The sequence below is a fragment of the Anser brachyrhynchus genome, assembly GCF_964034855.1.
Source record: "Anser brachyrhynchus genome assembly, chromosome: 1".
NCBI classification, from domain to species: Eukaryota; Metazoa; Chordata; class Aves; order Anseriformes; family Anatidae; genus Anser; species Anser brachyrhynchus.
Genome location: NC_137694.1, coordinates 201,017,335 through 201,041,582, shown reverse-complemented (window position 1 = coordinate 201,041,582; position 24,248 = coordinate 201,017,335). Strand labels below are relative to the sequence as shown.

Sequence of the window (24,248 nt, the reverse complement as noted above, 5' to 3'; positions counted from 1 at the left end):
TGCAACTTTTTTCCCCTCAGAGGAGGATTCACTACAGATTTCTGCTGCATTCCTTACTTCTAATTGATGGCTCGACTGAAGGTTTCTCAAGGGTGATCAAGCAGTAAATAGCAAGTGGACATGCACAACTTCACTCTCAGAGCATCTTCATTAAGATATTTGCCAAAAAATTGTCATGAGAGAAGACCGCACATTTCTAAGCAATGGTTTGGACCATTTCATTGTCATCAACACTGTCATTTTAAAAGCTTCTTTCCATTACATTAGAGCATTTGATGAGGTTCAGTATAGTAAAAAAAAAAAAAAAAAAAAAAAAAGCCACAATCACTACCCTGACAACTTTTACAAGTTACAGATAATCTTTTGAATTAAATCATTTGTTTTAGAACAGAAGTTAAACCAAAAGTTTTCACAGAAAGTACTTGCTTTTTACATTGTAACTTTCATCCTTAAACTAAACATCCTGTAATAAAGAATTAAATTTATTTAGTCTTAAATTTAAAAATTCATTTAATGAAATTTACATTCCCTTAGGAAATGCTTTGTTTATATCCCTGTATAAACTAGACTGTGCTATATCCTGTTGCCCCAGAAACAAAAGACTGATTTAAAAAGATGACAGTGCATCCTATGACATTATCCAGCTATAGTGACGTCTGGACAAAGATAAAATAAACCCAAAAAAGAATCCCATGTGCCATCATAGGAGTCTGACTGAATCAAAAACTTTCTTTTTTCAGAAAAAAAAGTTTTCCACAGAAAAATGCTCTGGCTAAGCAAAAATACAAAACATTGTATAAAGTCTTCAGAATGACATAGTTAAAAAAGAAAAAAAGGTTTGGTTGTTGTTTTTGTTTTTGTTTTAGTCTGTCTCAACCTTCAGCAATAACTTCACCAGACTGAAAAGAAAAAATATAACACTATTCAAAGTAGGTAGGTACAACCAGCAGGCATCAAGAATTTAGTTTTTCAGGCTCAGTCACATATCTGTATATCTTTCTAGATAACGTTTCTAATCTAAGAAAAACAACTGCATTCTTACCACAATGCCAGCATTTTTTATTGCAAGTGGAAGACCAAGAAGCCCAGTTCCAATGTTTCCTTTGAGGAGGTGGGTAAGTGTTTGTATAAACCTGATGATAAAAACAGAAAAAGACCCATTAAAAGCACACCCTCTATAATTCACTAACATACAGGAACAATTTGTGAGCAGTAACTACTTTGAACTGGTCCCACACATTCAAAGGACATTCTTATTAATCTCTAGATATGAGTTCCATCAAATGGAACGTACAAGTCTGATTGATCTTCATCTCCTTTTCCCAGCTTGTGAAAGGCTACTTTCTGTGCAATTTTATCTTTTTTTTGCCTCAGAAAGTGTCAAAGTTTCATCAATGCTATTTTAGAATCAATAACATTCAAAATAATTACCAGTTACAAAACACAATTCTGACAGCTACAGCTTTAGCCCCCCCAAAAAAAACCAACTCTTTCAAATACAACTGTAACAAATAATCTATTTCCAAAGTCTTAAGTTCCTTTATTAAAAAATAAAATCAATCAAACCCCTTTGTAAACAATGCCTGGATTCTGAGCGACCCAATCACTTTATAAATGGTCACCTTGGAATATTTTACAGCCAGTATATTGTTAAGCTTCAAAAAACCAAAGAACCTACTCAAAATGTGCTGTTTTTTGGTAGACACATGCAAAGCCCTAAATTAGAACTATGCAAAGCCCTACAACACCATACCATGGTAGCAAGTAACCCCCCTGAGAGTTCAGTAAACTACTCATGAAAAACAAGTTGGAGGCAAGGACTTTTAACAAGCTGATACTTAGGAGTAATACATACGTAATGCCTTCTTCATTTTCAAGTTGGTAATGCTTCTCAACTGGCAGGATGTCATTTTCATGCTCCTCATCTGAGACTTCGTCTGAATTCTGTTCATCAATTAAAGGCTTCATTACTTCCAAATCTATACAACGGAATTAACACAACTTAGTGTTAGAAACAAACGTACAGTTTAGAAGTAAAAGGTGATTTTGAAATAATTTGCCATTTCATGAGATTTATTTGCGTTACTAAATATAAAGCTGATTTAAACACAGTTACAGCACAAGTCTGCACAAGAAATTCTGCCTCGCTTTTCCAGGGGCACACATTCACATTATTCAAAACAGGCTGGTTTACGGTCAAACACTAAAGCTTGCCATTAAGGAAAACAACTTTGTATCATCAAAATGTTGATGGTTTAGACCATTTTGCAAGCTAATACAACATACAGCCAAACGGAAAAGTCATCCAGTGTTAGGAAAGGATGAGATTCATCTTAGGTGCTGTTAGCTGTTTCAATGCTAAGCACTTAGCCTATTACTAGTGGAGAGCAAGGGCACCCCCCAGAGCCATCCCATCCTAAAACTGAGAGGTACAACAGAAGATGTCTCCAAACACTGGTAAGAAAACCAAGATAACTGATTTATACTACATGCCTGAGCTGCAATTTCATGAACTTTTTTAAGTAGCATAAACTGCCACTGCTGTCAACAAATGCAGCCTTGCTATCCAGCTAAATAAAAGAGCTAAGCAACAGCAAGCAATGAACAAAACTGGCTTTCAGGCAAACCTTGCAGCTTTTGCAATTTAATGTTGATTAAATTATAACCATTTTTAAATGACTACAGTTCTGTAAAACAAATCTTGCCAAAACCAAAAAGATTACCTGCCTTCTGCAGTACCCATTCATAAAATCGGTTGAATAAATCTCAACCTCTGCGGTTTTCACACACACAAGAAAATCCTATTCTTACGTGATTTTACGCTGCCTTTTTCTACTTATTTTTAAAAATTACTGAGTATTTCTAAGAATGCAACAGCACATCTTACTAATTTACCGCATTAATTACAGAACTCTGAACACATTAAATAAGCATTAATTATATTAAAACATGCTTCACTTAAGAAAGCAAAAAAAAAGAAACAACACAGTTTGAGTGAACTTTAAATACCTTAGCCATGCTAAGCTTATTCACTTCATAAGAAAAATAGGGATGCTCACTTCACATGCGTGAAATTTTTAACACCGGTGAGACTGCAGAAGCATTTAAAAGAAAGCAGCAGATACAATGCTTATTTGGGGACTTTTTATACTCAAACTAATAAAGTTACTACTTATTGTGGAAACAAGTTATGTGCACGAAACCTGATCAGAAATGCAGAACACGCTGAAAATAGGGTGTTCAACAAATCCTTAAGGTCTTTATGAAACCTTAACGATGTCTAACGCAGCAGCAAGGCACTGAATACAATCGTAAGCAATAGGAACTTCAAAGAACAACCACAAAACAAGCATTATATATCCTATAAAACAGAAGAAGGCTTATCCAGTAGATAGATCAAAGTATACTAAAGACAGCAACAGGTCATCTGAATTAAGTTTCGATAAAGCTGAAAGCCAATAATGAAAGCACTTGACAAAAGCAAAAGGTGCCCAGTGGAATACAACATCAGAGGTCAGAGACCCAACTGGCAAGGCCAGCGTAAATCAAGTTTACACTCAGCAATATTCCAATTATACAAATTGAGATAGATTAAATGTTTTGACATGGAACAGAACAAACTAAAAGTGTGCAAAGTCTGTGACAACATGAGATTCAACAATATACAGAAGAAATCATCATTAATTTACTTCTCCTGTTTTGACTTACATTTTGTAGCAGTGTTTGCAAAGTTAAGCAATAGTGACAGCGTGTGCAGCAAGTAAGGTTCCTATCTAGGAGTATGATGGACCCAACAGTGTTGAGATAGAATTGCTTTAATTTTCTTCTTCAAATCAAGCACCCCAGAAAGACAGGGAAGACTTCTTCAACTCACAAGCCAGGATCACGAGAACGCTTCGCTACTTTGCTTCTTAAAAGAGATATAACTAAGAATTGGTTGGATAAAACCAAAAACGATAAAAGCGTTTGTAAAGCCTTTTTTCACTTTCTTTCTAGCAGCTCCAGATGGCATCAAACTCTGTCATCACCCCTGGGATCTCCTGCAAGAATTTCTTGCTTTTGATCATCTCTTTGGCCTGGCTGAATACCTGCTTTCATCAAGAAGCCTTTGCTGCAACGCCGTCGTCTTGCCGCGTCTCTTTTGCCTCTCCCCCTCCACCGCCTGCCCGTTTTGGGGGTAGCCTCCCTTGGGACTGCTCCTCCAAGCACTGCGGCAAGGGAGGATGCAAACAGCAGCCCCCCAGTGCTGCCCTGCTACATCACTTTAAAGGTGCCTAACAGCCTGTATCGTGCTCCTATACAATACAATTAAAGCAGACGCCTGGAGGAAATCTAGCAAAACTACTGATGGGGAACACTGCTGCTATTGATCACTAGTAATACCAGGATTTGGGTAGTTCTGGTGCAGGTTCCACCTTTCCTAGGAGGATGTGGCAATGCTGAGGATGTGATTCCACAACCAGCGCTGTGGAAAAATGGAGACTGTACACACATTCACGTGCACATGGCTGACTACACAGGCAGAAATACAAAAAGCACCAGTCTAATCCCGCTCCCCTCTCTGGCTGAGCGGGATGAAGGTCCACTAGTGGGAAATACGTGGTTATTCAACGTGGATCTCTCCAGAATTGGGTTCAGACAGCCTACCCAGCGGCTGCCCCTTCATCCCAGTCTTCCCAGTCACTGGTAACCAAGCACAAAAGCCTCCAAGGCACCTGACCCCCAGGCCTCATGGGGGTCTCTCTCTCAAGGAGTTGTCCTTGACCCTCTGGTTCTCCAGTAACCAGAGCCTGGAGGTGCTTCTCGTGCACACACATCCAAAAAGTGAGCCTCTGAGCCGCTCCCATTGACATCTTGACTGGCTTCACATCTGGATCAGGGCACTGGAGGTTCTCCTGAGACAGCCCTGGGAGGAGGCTGGACAGGGTGTTTGTTCCTCTGAAGTCCACAATCTGGGTTCCCCACCTCTGTTCCTAGACTGTTGCTAGATGCTCCTCTTCAAACCAACTTCCATTAACGCTTATTTTCTCAGGAACAATGCTGCCACAATCACCCTTCTCGAGGAAACACTTCTAGTCGATAGGAAGCTCACCTGAGTTGTAATTAACTAACAGTATTTTTGTACTTTCAGAAGCCCACTCCTTCGCAGTAATCCTGAAAGAAACACCTCTGGCAACCAAAAGCTAATTTACATCCACTGTGCCTGCCACGCCACGGTAAAGGGATCACCCACGAGTAAGGCAGAAGCGCAGCACAAAGCAATGTTTTCATCTTGGTGTTGAGACAACACAAAACCCTTGGATATCCCCTTGCAGCTAGGAACACTTCAATCTGCACGAATTATAGTGGTATTTTTAACCTTTGGCCACACACTGTATTGTATGCCAATAAAAAATATATATATATATATATATATATACTTATTACGCTCAGGTATTGTCAAGCATCTTTCAAACCCTTGGTGTAAGCAGCTCTGCCTCTCTACCTTCCAGATGCCAGCACGACTTTCAGGACCAGCAGCACAGCTGAATGTCAGGAACTGCTCGGTCAAGGGAGAAAAGTGAATTTCTCTTCTTCCATTGCAGTCTGACACCGAAACTTCAGAGATGAGCACACACAGAGCTCACCACGTAACTTTCTCTGGGATCCCTCTCAGAAGACTGCAAGTTCTATAAACATCCCATTTCACTTTTCTCCCAATTTACTACTTTTTCTGGTTGCAAACACAGTTACTAAGAACAGATTTAGACATACGCCAGCGTTCCCCTCAGTTTTTAAATGAGAATTTTTCTAAAACAAGCTTTTCCCTCGAAAATTCGTTTGTCCGTGCCTAAAGCAATCTCAGAGTCGATGTTACCACTATCAAAGCTCTGATAATTGCGTAACTGACTGCTAACTGTGGGCCAGCAACCGCTCCACAGAAACACAAAGAAAAAAGCCTTTGCCTTAAAGAGTTTAGAATCTAATTACCTTCAGTCTAGCTAGGATTTTTTTCTTAACCATCATTAACTTTTTGTGTGATGCAGTTACGTAGCTTACTGAAGGATGGTCCAAAAATAAAGAAAAAAATCCTTGATTTTTTTACATTTTATTTCATCATCTATGTAAAAAACAAAAAAAAAAAATCATGATTATTTCAGTACATTCCACAAAAACAGGAAATATCATACAAAATAAGTCCAAAGCAAGATACATATATTTGCAACAACTGGTAATTTAATTCACACCAGGAACATCTTAAAACATTTTTAAAGTACCGCAGAGTAAGATTTCAGTATCAAAATCTTTATCAACAAGCAATACAAGCAATTCCAGAAAAATCCTCAGTTCCTTGGGCCCTGCCAAATTGCCTCCCTGGCAGGTATTAGGTGGTTATGTCCCCCCCGATAACCAGGACCTATGAGCAGAAGGCTTCTCCCAGCTGTTTAAAGACAGCTTCATCCACCTCTTCTTCTTCTCTTGGTGGTCTGTAGCGGACACCAACACTTCTGTTCCCGTGGCCGACCTTACCTCTGCTCTTGAGCCTTAAGCTCCTGTGTCCCAGCCACCTTTCTATTCCCCAGGTTTGTTCACAAAACCATCTGTCCCACACCGCCGTTGACTGATATTGACAACGAGCAAAGCTTTTTTAGATGTAAGAATTAAGGGAACAGAAGGAAGATATATGCAGGTCATACAAAATATACTGTCTCCTTTTATTTAAATTCACTGCATTTGCCACGGAAGCCCCAGAAGAACAGGACGACAGATAATCTGTGAAATGGAGGTGCTGACTCTCCAGAATGATTCATCTGTTCTTTGTCTGGGTTACCTTACCTTCATTCAGGACTGGTACTATGGCAGCAACGAGAGAACGGACGTTCTGAACGAGGCAGGGAGAAAGCTCACACTGTAAAGTTTACACCAATGACCCACTCCGAAACATCAGCCTCTCCCAGCTGATGATCCTGTTCCTGCCTCTCCATCCTTCACACCATTCACATTGCCCTCACGTACTTAAACGTTTAAGTCTGTTCATGCACCGCCACCCCCAATATAGTAATTCTAAGGGGGAAAAAAAAATCTTTGCTATTTGGACCTGCAGGAGGTCTGGCCTCTTTACAGAGCCTGCTGCCTCGGATCAGGGATGTTACCAGGAAACTTGTTAGCAAGCAACATCCCTTGGAGTATCGCCCACTTCTCCTCTTTTGTGTCGGTACCAAGGAGGTAGCTACAGGAAGCCTGGGGTCTATCTAGAAATTTTGGAGCCATGGGAAGATGACTAAAGGGCTCAGGAGCACAGAGAGGGTTTTCCTCAACCCTCCCGGTAATGGGGAGAGACAGGAAATAAACGGGTGAGCTCAGGTCATCAATGCCTGGCTCCAAGACCAGTGCCTCCATCAGAATTTGGGGTTTTATAATCATGGAAGAGTCTTCAAGACATCAGGCCTGCTGGGGCCCGAGGGGACCCACCTGTCTCAACAGGGAAAGGTTTCTTGGCTTGTAACCTGTCAGGACTGACTGAGAGAGCTTGAAACCAGGATAGATGGAAGGGGATGCCATTAGGAAAAATGAGGTTAAGCCAAGGGCTGGTGCAGCACTGCCTGAGGGTGGCAAGGCTAACAGGAGCATTTATGATGCCCCAGGGAGCGCTGAGGGTTCAGGAGCATGTCCAAAATGCTTGTATACCAACACACACAGTATGAGGAATGAATGGGACAAACTGGAAGCTTTGGTCCTTTCCCAGAGCTATGATACCATTGCTATCAGTGGGACTTGGTGGGATGAGTCCCACAACTGGAGTGCTGTTCAGGAGGGACAGGCAGGGCAGGCGAGGTGGAGGTGTCGCGTTGTCCAAAAAGGAGAGATGTGACCGTACAGCCCTTGTCTTGGGGATGATGCAGGAGAGAGCCTCTGGGGCTGAATTTTTGCTATGAATTATTTTCTCATCATGCTATTTCCTAATCTTTTCATTAAAAGATTTTCCATATTATTGATCTTCAAGCATGGACAACTTTGACAACATGTTCTCTTTCTCTTGCAGACATTCTCTTCTGGATCCATTAAATTATCTCCAAGTCAAAACAACACAAATACTTCAGGTTTGATTCATAGGATCATACAATATCCCAACTTGGAAGAGATCCACAAGTATCATTAAGTCCAACGCCTGGCTCCAATCAGCACCACCCAAAAATCAGACCCTGTGTCTCAGAGCGCTGTCCAAATGCTTCTTGAACTCTCTCAGGCTCGGTGCCGTGACCACTGCCCTGGGGAGCCTGTCCCAGTGCCCGACCACCCTCTGGGTGCAGAACCTTCTCCTAACACCCAGCCTGACCCTCCCCTATCCCAGCTCCATGCCAGTCCCTAGATTATTTTCACCTTTGTACACTTCCCTCCAAGACAACGTATTTCTCCTCAGCTTCAAAAGTACTATTTTTTTTTCTGAATACTTTTTTTTTCCTGAATTTGTACTGTATACCCTACAAATGTGTTTAAGATCTGCTCTGTAAGTTCTCCCTATGCCTTTTAGTACACGTTCTGTACTTGAGCCTACTTCTCCAGCCAATCTGCCATTTCAAGATTCTTTGATGAGATTCGAGACCCATCAAACTGCCAACATTCACAGCTGAATTCTCTAAACTACAGCACACAACCTCATAAGCAAAACAAACGACTGTAAGCATGTGGTCTCAGCATATTAGCTTATTCCAACTTTATAGACTGCTTCGAGTTTGTGCTCCTTCATCACTGCAGGGTCTTCCACAGTACAGAATCATCTGAACCCAAAAGGAAGGCAACACTGAAATTAATACGACCCCCAGATTTTAACTACCTGGGGAAAGAACGTGACCATCCTTTCAGGGAAAACACGGTGTGTAAACATGTGTAAATACGTTTATCATGGTGACTTCAATATTTATTTCCAAATCCTGTGGAGGTATAAACAACAGGTTTTTTTAGAACCTGTTCTCCCGCATTATTGTGCTACTTTATTCACGTCACTTACGCAACAGAACACCCCAATTTCATAGTCCGTCGCATTCTCAAGAGAAGGCTGTGAACTACTGCTAATAACAGAAAAGATACGCATCATAAAAAAAAAATATTTACTTTGAAAACCACATTAAAGTTTTATTTACAAAGTGTCTTGATGCGCAACAAGTTTCACATAAAACTTGAGTCCCAATAGCACGGAACCTGGTTTGCAAGGAGAGGTTGCTCTTCTGCAGTCGCAAGATGCCAAACAGACCAAACTTCTTCTGCATACGTAGCACGTTCTGCTGCATAATACATCACCTACACTCTGCTTTCAGTATACCTCGTGCTAAGCTGTCCATCATCACTGAAGAATTATAGAAGATGAAATGAAGGAAGGCTTGAATGTCAATAGAAGTTAACAGAATGATGGGGTGTTAGACATTTCTTTAAACGTGCTTCTTCCAAACACATCCAAACGCCAGAAGCCAGCCAACATTCACATTCCAAGCTGATACATGTCAGAGCAGTATTCTTATGCAGATTTTCTTTACCTGAAGAATATAGCACCAGCTGTTCTTGAGAAAGGAGGAGATTTCACCTTGAACACTGAAAATAGGTTTATTTGACCACAGAAGGAAGACGATATTCTCCCAAATGTCCCACTAAAACAAATGTAAAGCTTTATTAAAATCAAACAAACATCTGTATATGTTTCTTTCCTGCAGATAGTATCTGCTGATGTTCACTTCATACTATTTGCATTGCGTAACTAATTTGGATATTAGTTTACCACACTGCTGTACTAAACAAAACTTCTTAAAGACTGATTAAACAGATAATCCTAAAAAGAAGAAGCAGTTCATCTAACGCATCTCAAAAATAAAACTAGGCTTTCCAAAGCTCCACGGCCCCTGGTAGCTGGTCACAAGAACAGGAAGATTGCACACAACTAGAGCACAGCAGGAGGCTTTAACTAATTACCCTCTATGACTGGCCTCCCTTTACCAGAGGCGAGACATTTTAACCCAGTTATTATCCAGACATTTATTAGCCTAAGCACATGCCCGGAAACAGAGGATCTTTTCTTAAAAAGAAGTCAAAAGTAACAACTTTGATATTGGCAACGTAGACAACCAAGAAAAATGTTACTAACATTAAATGTCCTTCCCCATACAACAGACATTGAAGTTGTATGTCCTTTATGCATATAGCTCGTGGGAAGTCTGGAGAAATTGTGTACAGCCACAAAAATCTCTCACATATATTTACATGTGAGAGGAAAAAAATAAATAAATAAAGATCCAGAACATACAGGTTAACCTCTGAAAAATTCTCGAGTGGAAGAATCAGATTGTAGAGTAAGCACCCACTAAAACATTGTTTGTAAAACTCACAATTAGAACAATTAGCACTTTCCAATCTACATCTATTTATGTACATTTATGTATATTTTTTGTCTCATGGGACCCATGCATAACCATGATAACAGTACACTGAAGTGTCTTCAACCACCCCTTAGCATACCACTCCTGGGCAACAGATACTGAGAGAACTGCAGTACATCCAGTCAGTTATTCATCCACGTTCTCAGAAATAGCTAAAATGAGAACTCCCAACATCTGTTTCTTATCTGTACACCCAAGCTGACAGTTCATGTCCTCTTCTAATATAGTAACTCCTTCGAGAATAAATTCCACTAGAAGAGATTTAAAACCCAGGTAACGGCAAGTAACACCAACTCACATTGTGATGATGACATCTATTACAGGTTTCCCTCGAATATTATGTTACATAAAGCACTCCAACAATATTTGGCTACTGTTCTAGACAATAAAAACGTTCCTGAATTACTACTTCTCCCCATCATTATTCCTTTATCCCATGGCTAGCATATACCCGGCCCTAAAATATGTGAACCAGTTAACAGTAACAGTAGTGAGACATTATATAAATTTTGAATCATGCAACTTCTAAGCATGGGTTTCATTTGCTAATAGATTTCAACTGTTGGGTACTGCAGCTGTCCCAGCTGCACAATCTGTACTCCCACTGACATCCAGATTTGCATAACATCCAGATTTAACGGATTCAACCTTGTGGTCCAGAGCATGCCAGCCAAGAAAGCTTAAGACTTCTCTGCCCCATAAAGGAGGTACGTACCCACAAAGTAGAAGAGCAAGTGCTTTGCATCCTTGGATCTAGCCTGAAACTTTCTGTTCTGAGAAGTCCACAGCCATGGACAGAAAACCAGCATGGAATACACACATTCACTTAGGTTTCTTCCTAGAAAGGTCCCGTGTGCATAAATAGGGTATGACACTCCAGCCACAAGAGCAGCACAAGCATGCCATACCTGAATCGGAGGTGAGGCTGGCTGACTGCTGTCTCACAAAGCACACACCTTAGCCTACCTTAGGTCTGTGCTCCACCAAGCTGTCCCAAACGTATACAAACAGCACTATTAAAGATCCAGTCCAGTTACGGTATTCACCGAAAATTTTGCCCAGAGAAGTTGTGGACCATCCCTGGAGGCGTTCAAGGCCAGGCTGGATGAAGCTTTGGGTAACCTGGTCTGGTGGGAGGTGTCCCTGCCCATGGCAGTGGATATAAATGATCTTAAAGGTCCCCTCCAATCCAAACCATTTTATGATTCCATGATTTGCATCATCTTTCATGATTCACCACAATTCAGAATGAGGCAACTCACTCACATGCATGCTTTTGTTTTTACTTAGCCAAAGCACCAAGCGATTTTCAACCCCATCTCTCCATCACCCCATACAAATCTCTCTTCTCCTTGTGCTACCACAAAATTCTTTTCAGACAACATACCCCATCCAGACTGTCTTTACCAGTTACTTGAATATCTGTCATTGTTTCTGCTTTCTTCTGTGAACACCCACCTAAGAAGGATGCTAAAAAAGCTCTACGAGTACCACTACTATCAGTGAGGCGACACAAAATGCTTATCTTCTCCAAGAATTAGCACTGCAACGTTACACTGACTCCTTAACGCACTGGAGAAATCACTGATCCATTACAAATACGTGTCACACTACAATCACACAACGCTGTACCCTCAAAGACGTCTTGTGGAACTTCAGTCACAAGTCAATCACTCGTTATATAGTGGGGGATTAAATTATAGTGTTTAAATTGTTCTGACCAACATTTCCAGTTTCGTATCTTCAAGTATATTTGACAGCATCTTGCCAACATTTATGGACATACTGACAAAGAAATTGTTGAACTGTAACTAAACGTACTTACTTCTAAAGCTGGCTATAGCATACTCAAGTAACCCTTTGGTTGGAAAGCTCTGCAAGCAAATTAATTTTCACTGAGAACTTCAGCTTTTCTGTACTGCTCAAGCAATTAGCATTTCAAAAATTATCTGAACCTCTTATCACCACACAAGACAGAACTAAGCTTGGTCATTTCGGGCTGAAACGGAGACAAAAGGATGAAGCAGTTCGCCACAGCTGCCTCACAAGTTAAAGACAAAGGAAATACTAAAAACAGTCAAATACAATCTGCCATTGTTCCTTCTGAGAAGGTCACCTCCTAAGCAAATTCCTGTCTAAAACCTGTTTTCTAAATCCAATTTAACAATTTGTTTTCTTTTTTTCCTTGAGGGCTTTTGAAGTCAGTACAATCTTACAAAGAACTGGATTTGACATGTAAGTATAAAGTGCTTGGGGGACAGGATATAGCTTATCATCACTTACACCAGCTGGTTTTGCTCCGTTTATGGGAGAAGGAAGACAGATCTTGCTGGAGCAGCACTTTGAACGTGCAAAATGCTTTGCTAAAGCATTAATCAAAGGGGGGCTTGTAGATAATTCAGTTAGTCACAGTTTCTACACAAGAACATGCTAACACGGCCAAAAACAGGGCAGAAGATTCAGTCCCGTGAAAGCTTTATTACCTCTCTCTGTAAGAGGGACACAGACCCAATTTAATTTGCTGTTGCCTTGACTGCTGCACAGAAGTGAAAATTAGACCCACTTAATCTTTATATTAGCCCCAACAGGGTTTTATGCTGGTATTTTCTCGCAGGGTAGAGTGTCATATTCATAACTTACAAGCATGCCTAGAGGTGCTGTCACCTAACCAAACCTGCAGGCTTCTCCTACGGGACAAGATTCGTGACTAAGTCTCTGAGCAGCTGATGCCCTGCAGTGAGCTCCCCTGGTCTTTAACACAGAAAACACACCCACATCAGGCAACAGCCACCATCATGACAAGCACTTGGCTTGCTCAGCAACCCCGTTCAGTTTACAGGTGGTAAATTTATCATCTTAAAGCTGTGGAAGAGGTCTTCGATTCAGCAGTCTGAACCGAGGCTCTAAAAATTTAGTTCCAAAGAAACACTCATTATTTCCAGAATCTGCAACTGGTTCAGTAAGCAACTCACAACACAACCCTCAGTTAATCCTTTAACCACAAATACGTTCCTCCACTCCCCAAACTTCAGCCTGTGAAGAACCTTCACAACACTTTTTTCAGAAGCCAAACTGTAAAGTACTCTCCAAACACTGGACTCCCATGGGATGTACCCAGTTACTCAGTCATGTGCTCCCACAGCGGACGCAGAAACTCCTGATCAACATGAAGTGACAGTGAACAGAAGTGCCAGGGGCAGGACTGCCTGGATTGGAAGTATTTTGAGTCTATTTCTAGTTCAAGGGGCAGCTAACAGATAATCCCATTCAACCATACACAAATCATCTCCCTCTTATTTTCCACAACTCTAACTCCTACTGGATGCAAGAGAAATAAAAAAAATAAAATAAAATAAAAATAAAATAAAATAAATGCATTTTCCGGAACGAAAATTAAAAAGGAAATCTCATCTGTTTTAAAATAAATGTGGGGTTTTTTTAATTGCTATAAAGTACCACTAGATATATTTTCCAGAAAAATACTGTTTCACATTACCTTTCGTTGGCTTTGTTTCTTTGCCATGAACTCTAAAGCTATTGCAATGTTTTATTATGGCAGACTGCAATGTAATAAAGTCAATTTATCCAACTTTATGATAGCATTCGTTTATGACTAAAAGTTATCAACATTAATAAATGTTGAGAAGTCAATAATGTCACTCAGTAAGCAGGAAGAGCTGTCTGCTTTTGCATCATAACCCCCCAAATCCAGAAGACTAATAGAACAAGATACTTGAATTATAAAACCAAAGGTCTTCCTAGCTTGTTATACTTGCTTCTCTCTCAGAGAAACATTTCTACCCCAACCAACAATGGACCGTTTATGTGGAAAAAGATTAGTCTTAAATAATCCACTGTCCTGTCCAGAACAAACTACACATTTCTACATGATTAACACACTGCCAATTGCTAATTGACGGTCTGATTGATAGCGTGTTCACTGATAGTTTATCAGTAGGAACTTAATTTAAGTCGTCAATACGACAGAACCATGTAAAAAGCTTCTGAAATCTTATCAGGTCTTTATCTGCATTTTTAAACAGGTAAGCCTGTAAAATAAAAATAATCTGGTTCTAGGTATTCCACGACCTCCGGCAGGTCTGTGAACCTGAGCAGCTGACAGGGAAGCTAAAATTTCCTCCTTTCGCTTTAGTCCCTAGGTAGCAATCGCTCGCTGCAAGACGGATCAGCCTGAGGGAACATAAAATCCGGTCAGCCTCCTGCTTCCACCAGCAGCCCTGGACAGGAGGAACTCTTCGGATTACAGTGAAACACTTGAGGCGAGACCCCCCACTCCAGCCAAAACTCAGCAATACCGGGCACTAAACCAGCTCCATCGACGAACATACAAGTAAAGAGGTGAACATACAGGTACCCACGCACACTGAGAGTAGGTCTGAGGAGCAGTCTGCAAGAAATACAGCTAAAATATCTACACACGGACACAAGAGACACGGATTTTGTCATGAAAGATTAAAGCAGTGAACGGAAAGGGTTTCCATAAACTTTTAGCCAAGATCATAACCTCTTAACGAACTCCAAAACCAGCTGGGGGAGGCTTGGGGGGGAGTCGGGCTTTGCGGGGGGAGGCTTTGGTGGGAGAAGGCTTTGGGGACGGGGTCTTTAGGGCAGGGGAGGCTCTGGGGGTCTTCCCACCCCTGCAGTGGTTCCCAACCCCTTCGCCTGCTCCCCTAACACCCCCGCAGGCTCCTTCCCACCGCCTCAGCCCGGCTGTTGGCTGCGGGAACCGAGCCCCCAAAGTCCTTCGAGCCCCCAAAGCCCCCCGAGCCCCGCTCCCCCGCCCTCAGCCCCTTCCCGCAACCCGCCACCCAGCAGCGACGCCCCCGCCCCCCCCCGCCGCGGGTGGGATGGTTCGACCCGCCCGCCCCGCCGCGCCGAGCGCAGCCCCCCGCGGGCCGAACCATTCCGCCTCCGGGGGGAGGGAGGAGGAAAGCGGCCGGCGGCTCCTCGCAGCCCTCCCCGCTCCGTCCCGCGGCCCGCTGCCGCCCCGCTGCCCCGAGGCTGGCCCTGTCGGCGGGCGGCGCGGCGCGGCTCACCCAGCTCCTCCTTGCCGGCGGCGTCCATCTCCGTGCCGGCCTCCTCTCCTTCCGCCACGGTGGAGCCGGCCGGCGCCCACAGCCGCTGCGCATGCGCTTGGCAAGCGGGGGCGAGTCGCAGAGAGCCGGCGGAAGGGAGAGAGCTGAGGGAGGGAGAGGAGGGAAGGCGCCTCCTCAGCCCGGAGTTTGTGTCTGTGCCCCAACACAACACCTTCCTAACACTGAGTGCCCTGTGTCCCAACGCAACACCAGTCACAGAATCACACAGTGGCCGAGGTTGGAAGGGACCTCTGGAGATTACCTAGTCCAACCCCCTGCCGAGCAGAATCACCTAGAGCACGTCGTGCAGGATGGCATCCAGGCGGGTTTGGGAGATCTCCAGAGAAGGAGACTCAACAACCTCCCTGGGCGGCCTGTCACAGTGCTCTGTCACCCTCACAGTACAGAAGTGTCCCCTCATACTGAGCCAGAACCTCCTGGGCTTCAGGTTGTGCCTGTTGCCTCTCATCCTGTCACTGGGCAACTGAAAAGAGACCGGCTTCACCCTTTCGACACCCTCCCCTCAGATATTTATATACATTGATGAGGTCCTGTCACTGACTGCCCTGCTAAGCTCCTGCCCTTTCAAATACTCGAGTTTCTCCAATTTGCACAAGTGGGGCTTGTCCCTGCTTGGGCTGTGCTGCAGGTCAGGGTCAGTGCTGCTGGAGGCCTCCCCTCATGGCTCTCAGAGCTGGCCCAGCCTTTCCCTCAGCCTCCCGGGCCTCTCAGGGTGGCCACCTGTGGTGGCTGTGCACGGCTTCCCCGCGGCTTCCCCACAGCACCCTGTGGTGAGGGAGCTCCTGCCTCCACCTTGTAATCAGCCCTCAGGGTCGCGTAGCCCGAGGCAAAGCTCGCCCCTTGTGTACGCAATGCCTAGTACACTTTTGCCTTCCATTGCTACCGGAATTAACTTGGCATCCACTTTAATCTCCTTTATATCTTTCAGGAGCAGCTGCTCTTAAGCCAGCACAGGCTGCCTGATGGTTCTTGTGTCTGCTGCAGTCCCAGGTCTGGTGACCCCATAAAGTCCCGCTGGCATAGAATCATAAAATCATTAAGGTTGGAAAAGACCTGCAAGATCACCTGGTCCAATCGTCACCCTGCCACCAATGTCACCCACTAAACCATGTCCCTAAGCACCACGTCCAACCTTTCCTTGAACGCCCCCAGGGACGGTGACATCTGCCACCCTCTGTGAGGGTGGGGAGCCCAGCTTCAGGCAAGGCACTGCCGTGACAAAGCCGTAATTAATAAGCAAAGACTGAACACAAGGTGGGAGTCAAGAATTCGGTACTGCTTAACAGATCTGTTGGTGATTTGCGATTTGGCTTCCTGAAAGCACACCAGCTCCAACAATTTCAAACTGTTTTCCCTATATGAAAACAAAAAACTATTCAAAAAAAAAAAAAAGATATTTGGAATAATCACAGTTAATTATGCATCAACAGCTGGAACAAGAAAAGAGTTTCTGATATGATACGTTATTTATAAGCAGTTGTTTCTTATGAAGTTCCTCACTTTCTGAACTTCCACAGCAATACTGCATTTTCTCTGTGCTCTCCTGTAGATACGAGTATGATTTCCTAAGAGCTTCACCAATAAGCAAAATAAACTTCAGGGAAACATAGAAAGTGAAACAGTTTGAAGCAGCGCACTTTAGGAAAACTTTTGCTTATTAGCAAATGTTTCTATCCATATTGGGGGGGGGGGAAGAAAAAAAAAGTATTTTCTGTAATATTTATCGTTGTCCAAACAAACTAGCATTATTTATTTATTTATTTATTTATTAATCTTTGGAAATCAAGTCTTTCAAGGTGTTAAAACAAATTTCAACTATAGTCTGTAATCAAAGATGTAATCAGAACTCCAGGTCACTCTGAAGTAATATTCAGAATCCTTGCTCCCTGAACCTTTACTCTGAAATTAAGCATTTTAAGCAGTGTACAATAAAAGCTTCTATAATTCCATGAATTTTTACTTCCATGGTTTGAAGACCTTAATATAATGCTATTTGAGGATACAGAGGTAAGAGAAGAAGGGAATGGAAGGTATGGTATTTTATCTTAAAGAAACACACAAAGCTCCAATGATTTTCAGCTGAAATTATGCTGTCTAGCCTAACAGAAACAGCCTTTGATAAAACCTTCTGCAGTCAAGCTTACTCTATTGACACTTTTCAACACTTGGAGACTGATCTCCCCCTAATTTGTCTCCCATACTTTAACTAGCATCTTTGTGCTAGTTGCTCCCAGAATAACCCATTGGTATTTTTTTATCACAACTTTTTGCCTGTATCTATGCCTGATATGATTTAAGTAATAAAGTTTCCAGTTGTCAGTTTCCTAAATCAGAGCACTATTTTTTGCAATGGGAGTGTACAATGAAATAATTAGTTTTTTCTTTCCTACCTGGGAGAAATGCGAGAATCTTCTGAAGCTTCCAAGAAGCTTCAATTATCTTCATACAAGCATCATTAATTCAATTATCTACAAAGTATAACTTCCAGTAGGAAAAACATTGACTTTCTTTTTTTTTCAGTTTTATGTTTATTTCATAGTATCATGCTTCTCCAAAGTTTCATTACAAAAATGAACTGTGCATGTGAGCTGTTGGCTTCCTCAAATTTATTTTGGAAAGGGGTCTCCATAGGCAGTCTGTGACTGCATGTTATTGATTTAAGGAACTGACTTGCTAATTACAATTTTTGAGTCAATCACTTACTTAGTGTATATTTTTTTTGTTTATATTCATGGACATTCTATATTCTCTGCTGTTTCTAACACCACCAAAGTTTGTTGCCTGCAGAAAAGTGTATCCGATCATTAATTTATATTAAAAATGTGTATTCAGCTAAGAGTGTTCATTCCTTCTACTTTGTCATTGCATTTCAGGACTTAGCACACAATAAATCCTTCATATGTGTTGAAAAGATTTAAGGACATAATACATCATTATTTCTCATCCTATCCAGAGGAAAACCATTTGTTTCTACTACTTGCCACTATTTACATCAGAGATCATTCCTCAGGGAAGAGGTTTATGATCTGTTCAGGGAGATTTTTGTAGTATGCTCCAATAAATGTATCAAGTACCTGAGCAGCCAGTGGTGATCAATAAATGTTCAGAAAATTCACGAGTCTATGCTGTGATGGATATTCGTGAATTTGTAATATTTGTCTTGTTTCTCTTTAACAAGGACAGGAAGATTTGCTTTAATGCAAACATCTGGTTTATTTCTAGTCATTCATCCATCAATGAAAATTTACTTCATGATGTGAATATTGCAGTCACCAAATGCTTATTTACCCTAAGTTCATATTCTGAATAGCTTATAAAACTTGCCTATTAGAAATCACGGATTCTGTTCATGTTGTTTTTGTTGGTTCAGAACAAGGCTGGGTGGAGTAGGATATGCAGCTTCTTGGGGTTTAAATTTTTTTATTCAAAGTTAACCCTGAAATCCTCAAAGTATGTTTTCAGGAAGAATTGTGACTACTAAATGCTCTTTATTAGAATAGTTGCTCTGCTATGTCTTTCTAAACCCACATTTAATTTTTGGCTGAACTTCCAAACTTTTTTTAGGGGAAAAAAATATAAGAACAGAACAAATAGACAGAAATATATTATTTTTGTATGCCTCCACACAGATCTCAGCTAGCTTTAGGTTAGGGACTTCTTAAGTCTTGGATTTTTCTCCCATTTCTTCATGGAATCTTTTTTTGAGAACCCCTATGGCAGTAAGTTCCAAAGTTTAATTATGCATTGTGCAAAAATGTGTGTCCTTTTGAGCCTGCTACCTGATATTTAACTGCTAACCTGTAGTTTAGTAATGTAAAAAATAATTATTTGTTTACATTCTCCAAGTCATTCTTGGTTTACAGATAACTGTCATGTACTCTCTCCTATCTTTTTCAGACAGACTCCTAGTCTATTTAACCTCCTCTCACAGAGAAGCCATTCAGTGTTTTTGATTATTCTTGTCCCTTTCTTCTGTCTTTTCTAGATCTTCTGTGTTCATTTTCATTTGGGGACGTCAAAAGCACAGACATACAAACAGACTAAAAAGCTTTCCACCTACATCTGACTGTTTCTTACTTCTTTTTATGACAGTTCACATTTTAACTTTTATTCAGGTACTAAGTTACAAGGCGATTACTTTGCATGATATTTTAATGACCCATTGGTAGCCTTCTGTTATGTTGCCATCTGTTTGCCAGTGGACTATAATCCTGTCTGACTGGCAAATGGTTGGCATTGCTCCAAGGTTCATACCACTGTTTCATATTTAAGAGCACACTTTGAAATCACCTTGAATACAAATACTGCGTCCCCATTTCACTAGATCCCAAATAGCCTATTGCTTACCCATGTCTCAAAAACCAGTATCTCTGGTCATTTTATCACTGACCTGAAAAAAGATATATATACATATATATATTTACCTTTTTCAAATTCTCTGGTCACAAACGTGAGCTTCCTTTCATATAAATTCCTTACTTTCTTTGTTCTGGTCTGTGAAGGCCCATTTCCAAGGATTCCTATTTTTGCTTTTTCTCAGTACAAATATCAAGCACTGAAAATCCTAAACTGTCTGAAAATGTCAGCATCTTAAAGGTCAGTATTACTCAAAAAAAAAGTAATAGATAGCAGACTAAAGTTTTTAGGGGGAGTTAGTTTGATGTGTGTTGTCTCAGGGACTACTTTGTTACACCTTCTTGCTATGAAGTTTCATGCTATGCATGGAACAGCTTGCCTTTCTTCAACATGAAAAGATTTTTGAAAGAAAGTCTGGAGGTTGATTTTCCATTGCATTTAATAGATTCATGGAATCACAGAGTGGTTGAGGTGGGAAGGGACCTCTGGGGTCATCTGGTCCAACCACCCTGCACAAGCAGGGCCACTTGGAGCCAATTTCCCAGGACTACATCTAGACTGCGTTTGAGTATGTCCTAGGAGGGAGACTCCACAACCTCCCTGGGCAGCCTGTGCCAATGCTTGATCACCCTCACAGTAAAAAAGTGTCCTGATATTCAGACAGAACCTCTTGTGCTCCAGTTGGTGCCCACTACCTCTTATCCTGGCACTGAGCACCACTGACAAGGGCCTGGCTCCAAACTCTGTGCACCCTCCTTCAGGTGTTTATAGACATTGAGATGAGATCCCCTGAGCCTCCTCTTCTCCAGGCTGAGCAGTCCCAGCTCCCTCAGCCTCTCCTCACAGCAGAGGTGCTCCAGGCCCTTCATCATCTTGGTTGCCCTCTGATGGATTCTGTCCATCATGTCCAGGTCTCTCTTGTACTGAGGAGTAGTACAAGAAGTACTTTGTGGCTGAAGATTGCAGTCATGTTGTCAATGTCACCAGTTAAGAATACAAATCTTAAAAGGACCATTGTGGTCAACAGCTACGCTTAAAACTCCCAAACTGCTGTTCACGTTCGATTGCTACAGCTGAGATGAACACAACGTTTTAGATGGAGCCCACTGTAAAATACAGCTGTTGATTAACAAAAAGCCTGTTAAAAGCCTGGTGTGTGTTGATTCTCTTTAAGCTTTGATGAAGAATAAATATGATTACAGAAGATGCTGCAGCTGTCAAAAGTGCTGTTGGTGGTTCACACTTCAAATAGAAACTCTCAGCACAGTTCAAATATCAGAAACATATGAGAAAGCCACCAGGATTTATCCCAATGTGAATCATCATCATGTGGCCTAAGTAACATATTTTTCTGTCACTTAATGAAAATAAAAGATCTATATTTTCATATGGATCTGTATATACTGAGACTTATCAGTCAAGCATTGCCAACATCAAGGTTCTCTTTTGTTTTTTAACTTAGTGGGCTGCCACTGTCAATTTCTTTTCAGTACAGGTCAAAGTCAAAGTGCAGCATCCCTTCAATAAGTATCATAGAATCACAGAATCATTAAGGTAGGAAAAGACCACCAAGATCATCTGGTCCAACCATCCCCCAACCACCAATATCACCCACCAAACCACGTCCCTAAGCACCACGTCCAACCTTTCCTTGAACACCCCCAGGGACGGTGACTCCACCACCTCCCTGGGCAACCCGTCCCGACGCCTGACTGCTCTTTCTGAGAAGAAAGTAGGTCACTTGGGAAAATACCACAGATGTTTAGATGCTTGTGAATCTTTGTAAGTTCTTATATCATTCATCTTAAATATTTAAAATAAAGATAACCAGATATAGTGCATGACAAACTTACTAAGTCACGCTAAAGGAGATCATGTGATAATTTGGGGTAATTTCTCAGATTTGTAATGCTTTTCCACACTATCCTACTACCTTTACCTTTGTTACAATCTGAAGAGCAGTGCTTGAACTCTGCAGGTGTCCAGAAGTATAACACTGTTTAGTCTGAACATCTGTATGGACCTACCTTAATGCTTGTGAAATTACTTAGGTGTCTAAAATCTTGCACATAGCCAGAGACACTTCAGGCCTTGACATCGGTCTCCAACTTATGGTAGGTTGTGTCTTGTACTACTCTAATCTTGGGAGCATCCATGCTCCTTAATAAAAGTGGTCAGGAAGGTCTTATTCTGTGGCCCTGTTCTGGACCTCTAATCAGAGTTCTGCAAGACTACGGCCAGGGACTGTTCAAGGGACAGTTCCCTTAAAGACTGCTCCGAAAAAGCACTGTGGACAAGAATCCCCGTTTCCACAGTCCCCCAGCACTACTCCAGCAGCCTTTGCACCTTCAAGCAGCCCACACGTCTTCATGCAGTGTTCCCTGAGCATTTAATACATATAGAGGAATGGAAAATAGATGACAGAAGAAAGAAAAGGAATCACGGTGTTGTAAGACAAATCTCTCCCTTTTTAAAAGGGAATTCCACTATTCCTAGTTTTCACAGCTAGACAATACATAAGCCCAGAACTCTTTTGTAGGCACCGGCTGTGATATCACAAGGAGACGTGGTCCAGCAGCAGAGCCCCAGGGTGGCTGTCAGCCACCCTCGTGCTCCTATGATTCGTGTCTGCTTTGAGAACTAGCATAGCCTATGGCACGAAACATTTCTCTTAGAGTCTGCTCTAATTTAAGAAAACCTCCAGAGAACTACAGCTCAGAGCAACTGAAAATCCACACCGCCACGTGCACTGCGGGGACTCCTTTCATGCGTCTTGTGGGAATTCTCCCTTCAGCTTTCATGGCCCTTATATTCCTCTGAAGTAGTGTTCAAAGTGGAGTGTGAAGGGAGAGAGGATTATCTGCCTTATTGAGCTTCCTGAAGTAAAACTAGTTGGAGGACACCGTAAAATCATAGCCTGTTAGTGATTAAAAGATGTTAATGGAAATATTTTTAAAGCTACAGGAAATGTAAATAATAGAAATTCAAAAAAAAAAAAAAAAAGGTTACATAAATCATTTCCATTTAATTCAGAGGAAGAAATTAATCCAATCAAACAACAAAACAATCAAACAACTATTTAGTGCATCCTGGAAAGCGCCAGGAAGATCCTAGGAAATCTGTAATCAGACAACTGAGCACTGCAGTGAGCACATATACAGAATTTTTCCAGGATCAGTATTCCCTGTTCTGAAATCAGTCTGTATGCACAAGACTTGCAGTAGCACTGATTTGTTCAGCGAACATGGTGATCCAACTCTTTTTCGTCTGCTCTTAGATTTATTTAATGTTCAATGAAAACTAAAAAGTCTACCCTTTGGCATTTATATTAGAAATTCAGGTTCAGCAACACATCAGGAAGCATTTAGAAGCTGTCCTTCTATCCACTGAATTTCTATTAAATTTCTTTTCTATTAGACAGGGTAAAAATCAATCACACACATTGTCTTTATAGCCAGACCCAGTGTGAGTAATTCAGAAAATGATTGATGACCTGTTTCTGCCTGCATAATGTATTAAATCTGCGAGCAAGCAATAGGCCATCTGCACCACTGCAATACAATCAAGAATAGCCACCACTTCTTCTCCTTGCATGCACACTCCTGTTTGTCAGTGCATAGGCACTGGTTCAGGTTCCGCTCCTTTTTGGTTCCTGTTGGAAGGAACCTCTGAAGGTCAGGTTTGGGGCTGTTCTGCTTCACATGGTGTAGGTAGTGCTGGGTCCACACACCGCGTGTGCTCAGAAATCTTCACATTATCCACCACTCAAACAATAACGCCTGAAGGAATGCTCTGACAGAGCACTGGCACAGGTTGTCCAGAGAGGATGTGGGGCCTCCTCTCCTTGGAGACCTTCAAAAGCTGCCTGGACGTGGTCCTGGGCAACCTGCTGGGTGTCCCTGCTTGAGCAGGAGTTGGACCAGATGGACCCAGAGGTCCCTTCCAACCTCAACCATTCTGTGGTTCTGTGAAGGTAGGAAGGGGGAATAGGCAATGGAAAATTATTAATGTTTTTTTACTATTCTAACTTAGTTCCTGTGACTGCCAACCAAAGCAATCCCTTTCCCTTATGCTGACCTTAATCTGAGATTTTACTCATGTATCAATCCCATTTTCAATAACTGAAGGTGCTTATAGGAGCCTCTCTCACTGGTGTGCTGTGAGATTTTATTTGTCCACCTACATTCATGAGTACAGTGAGATGAAATTAAACCTCACAGAATCAATAAAGCTACACTGAAGCAAACATTATAAAAAATAATAATCAAAAGACATCCAAGGTATGTAAGAAATACTGGTAGCCAGAGCAGAATGAATGGAAGTGCACAAGGGACAGGGAGAAGGAGAGCAGTAGAAAATTCACGCACTT

At 41.8% G+C, this 24,248-nt stretch overlaps 1 protein-coding gene across 4 annotated transcripts in view; it reads right to left on the bottom strand.

The window, feature by feature from the left end:
- Window positions 1–16,683, bottom strand: part of SLC36A4 (solute carrier family 36 member 4) — an 86,569-nt gene extending 69,886 nt beyond the window's left edge. The window contains exons 1-4 of one of the 4 annotated variants that reach the window (XM_080599773.1): window positions 15,464–16,683; window positions 6,817–6,862; window positions 1,856–1,979; window positions 1,043–1,133 (exon numbers count right to left, since the gene is read on the bottom strand). In XM_080599773.1, coding sequence (XP_080455899.1) covers window positions 1,043–1,133; window positions 1,856–1,979; window positions 6,817–6,862; window positions 15,464–15,556 — 354 coding nt within the window. In that variant the 5' untranslated portion in view covers window positions 15,557–16,683. Of the gene's footprint in view, window positions 1–57; window positions 243–1,042; window positions 1,134–1,855; window positions 1,980–6,816; window positions 6,863–14,931; window positions 15,229–15,463 lie in introns of those variants that run through there. The other 3 variants (XM_080599774.1, XM_080599775.1, XM_080599776.1) reach the window with 3 other exon arrangements.
- Between the last annotated feature and the right edge of the window lie 7,565 nt (window positions 16,684–24,248).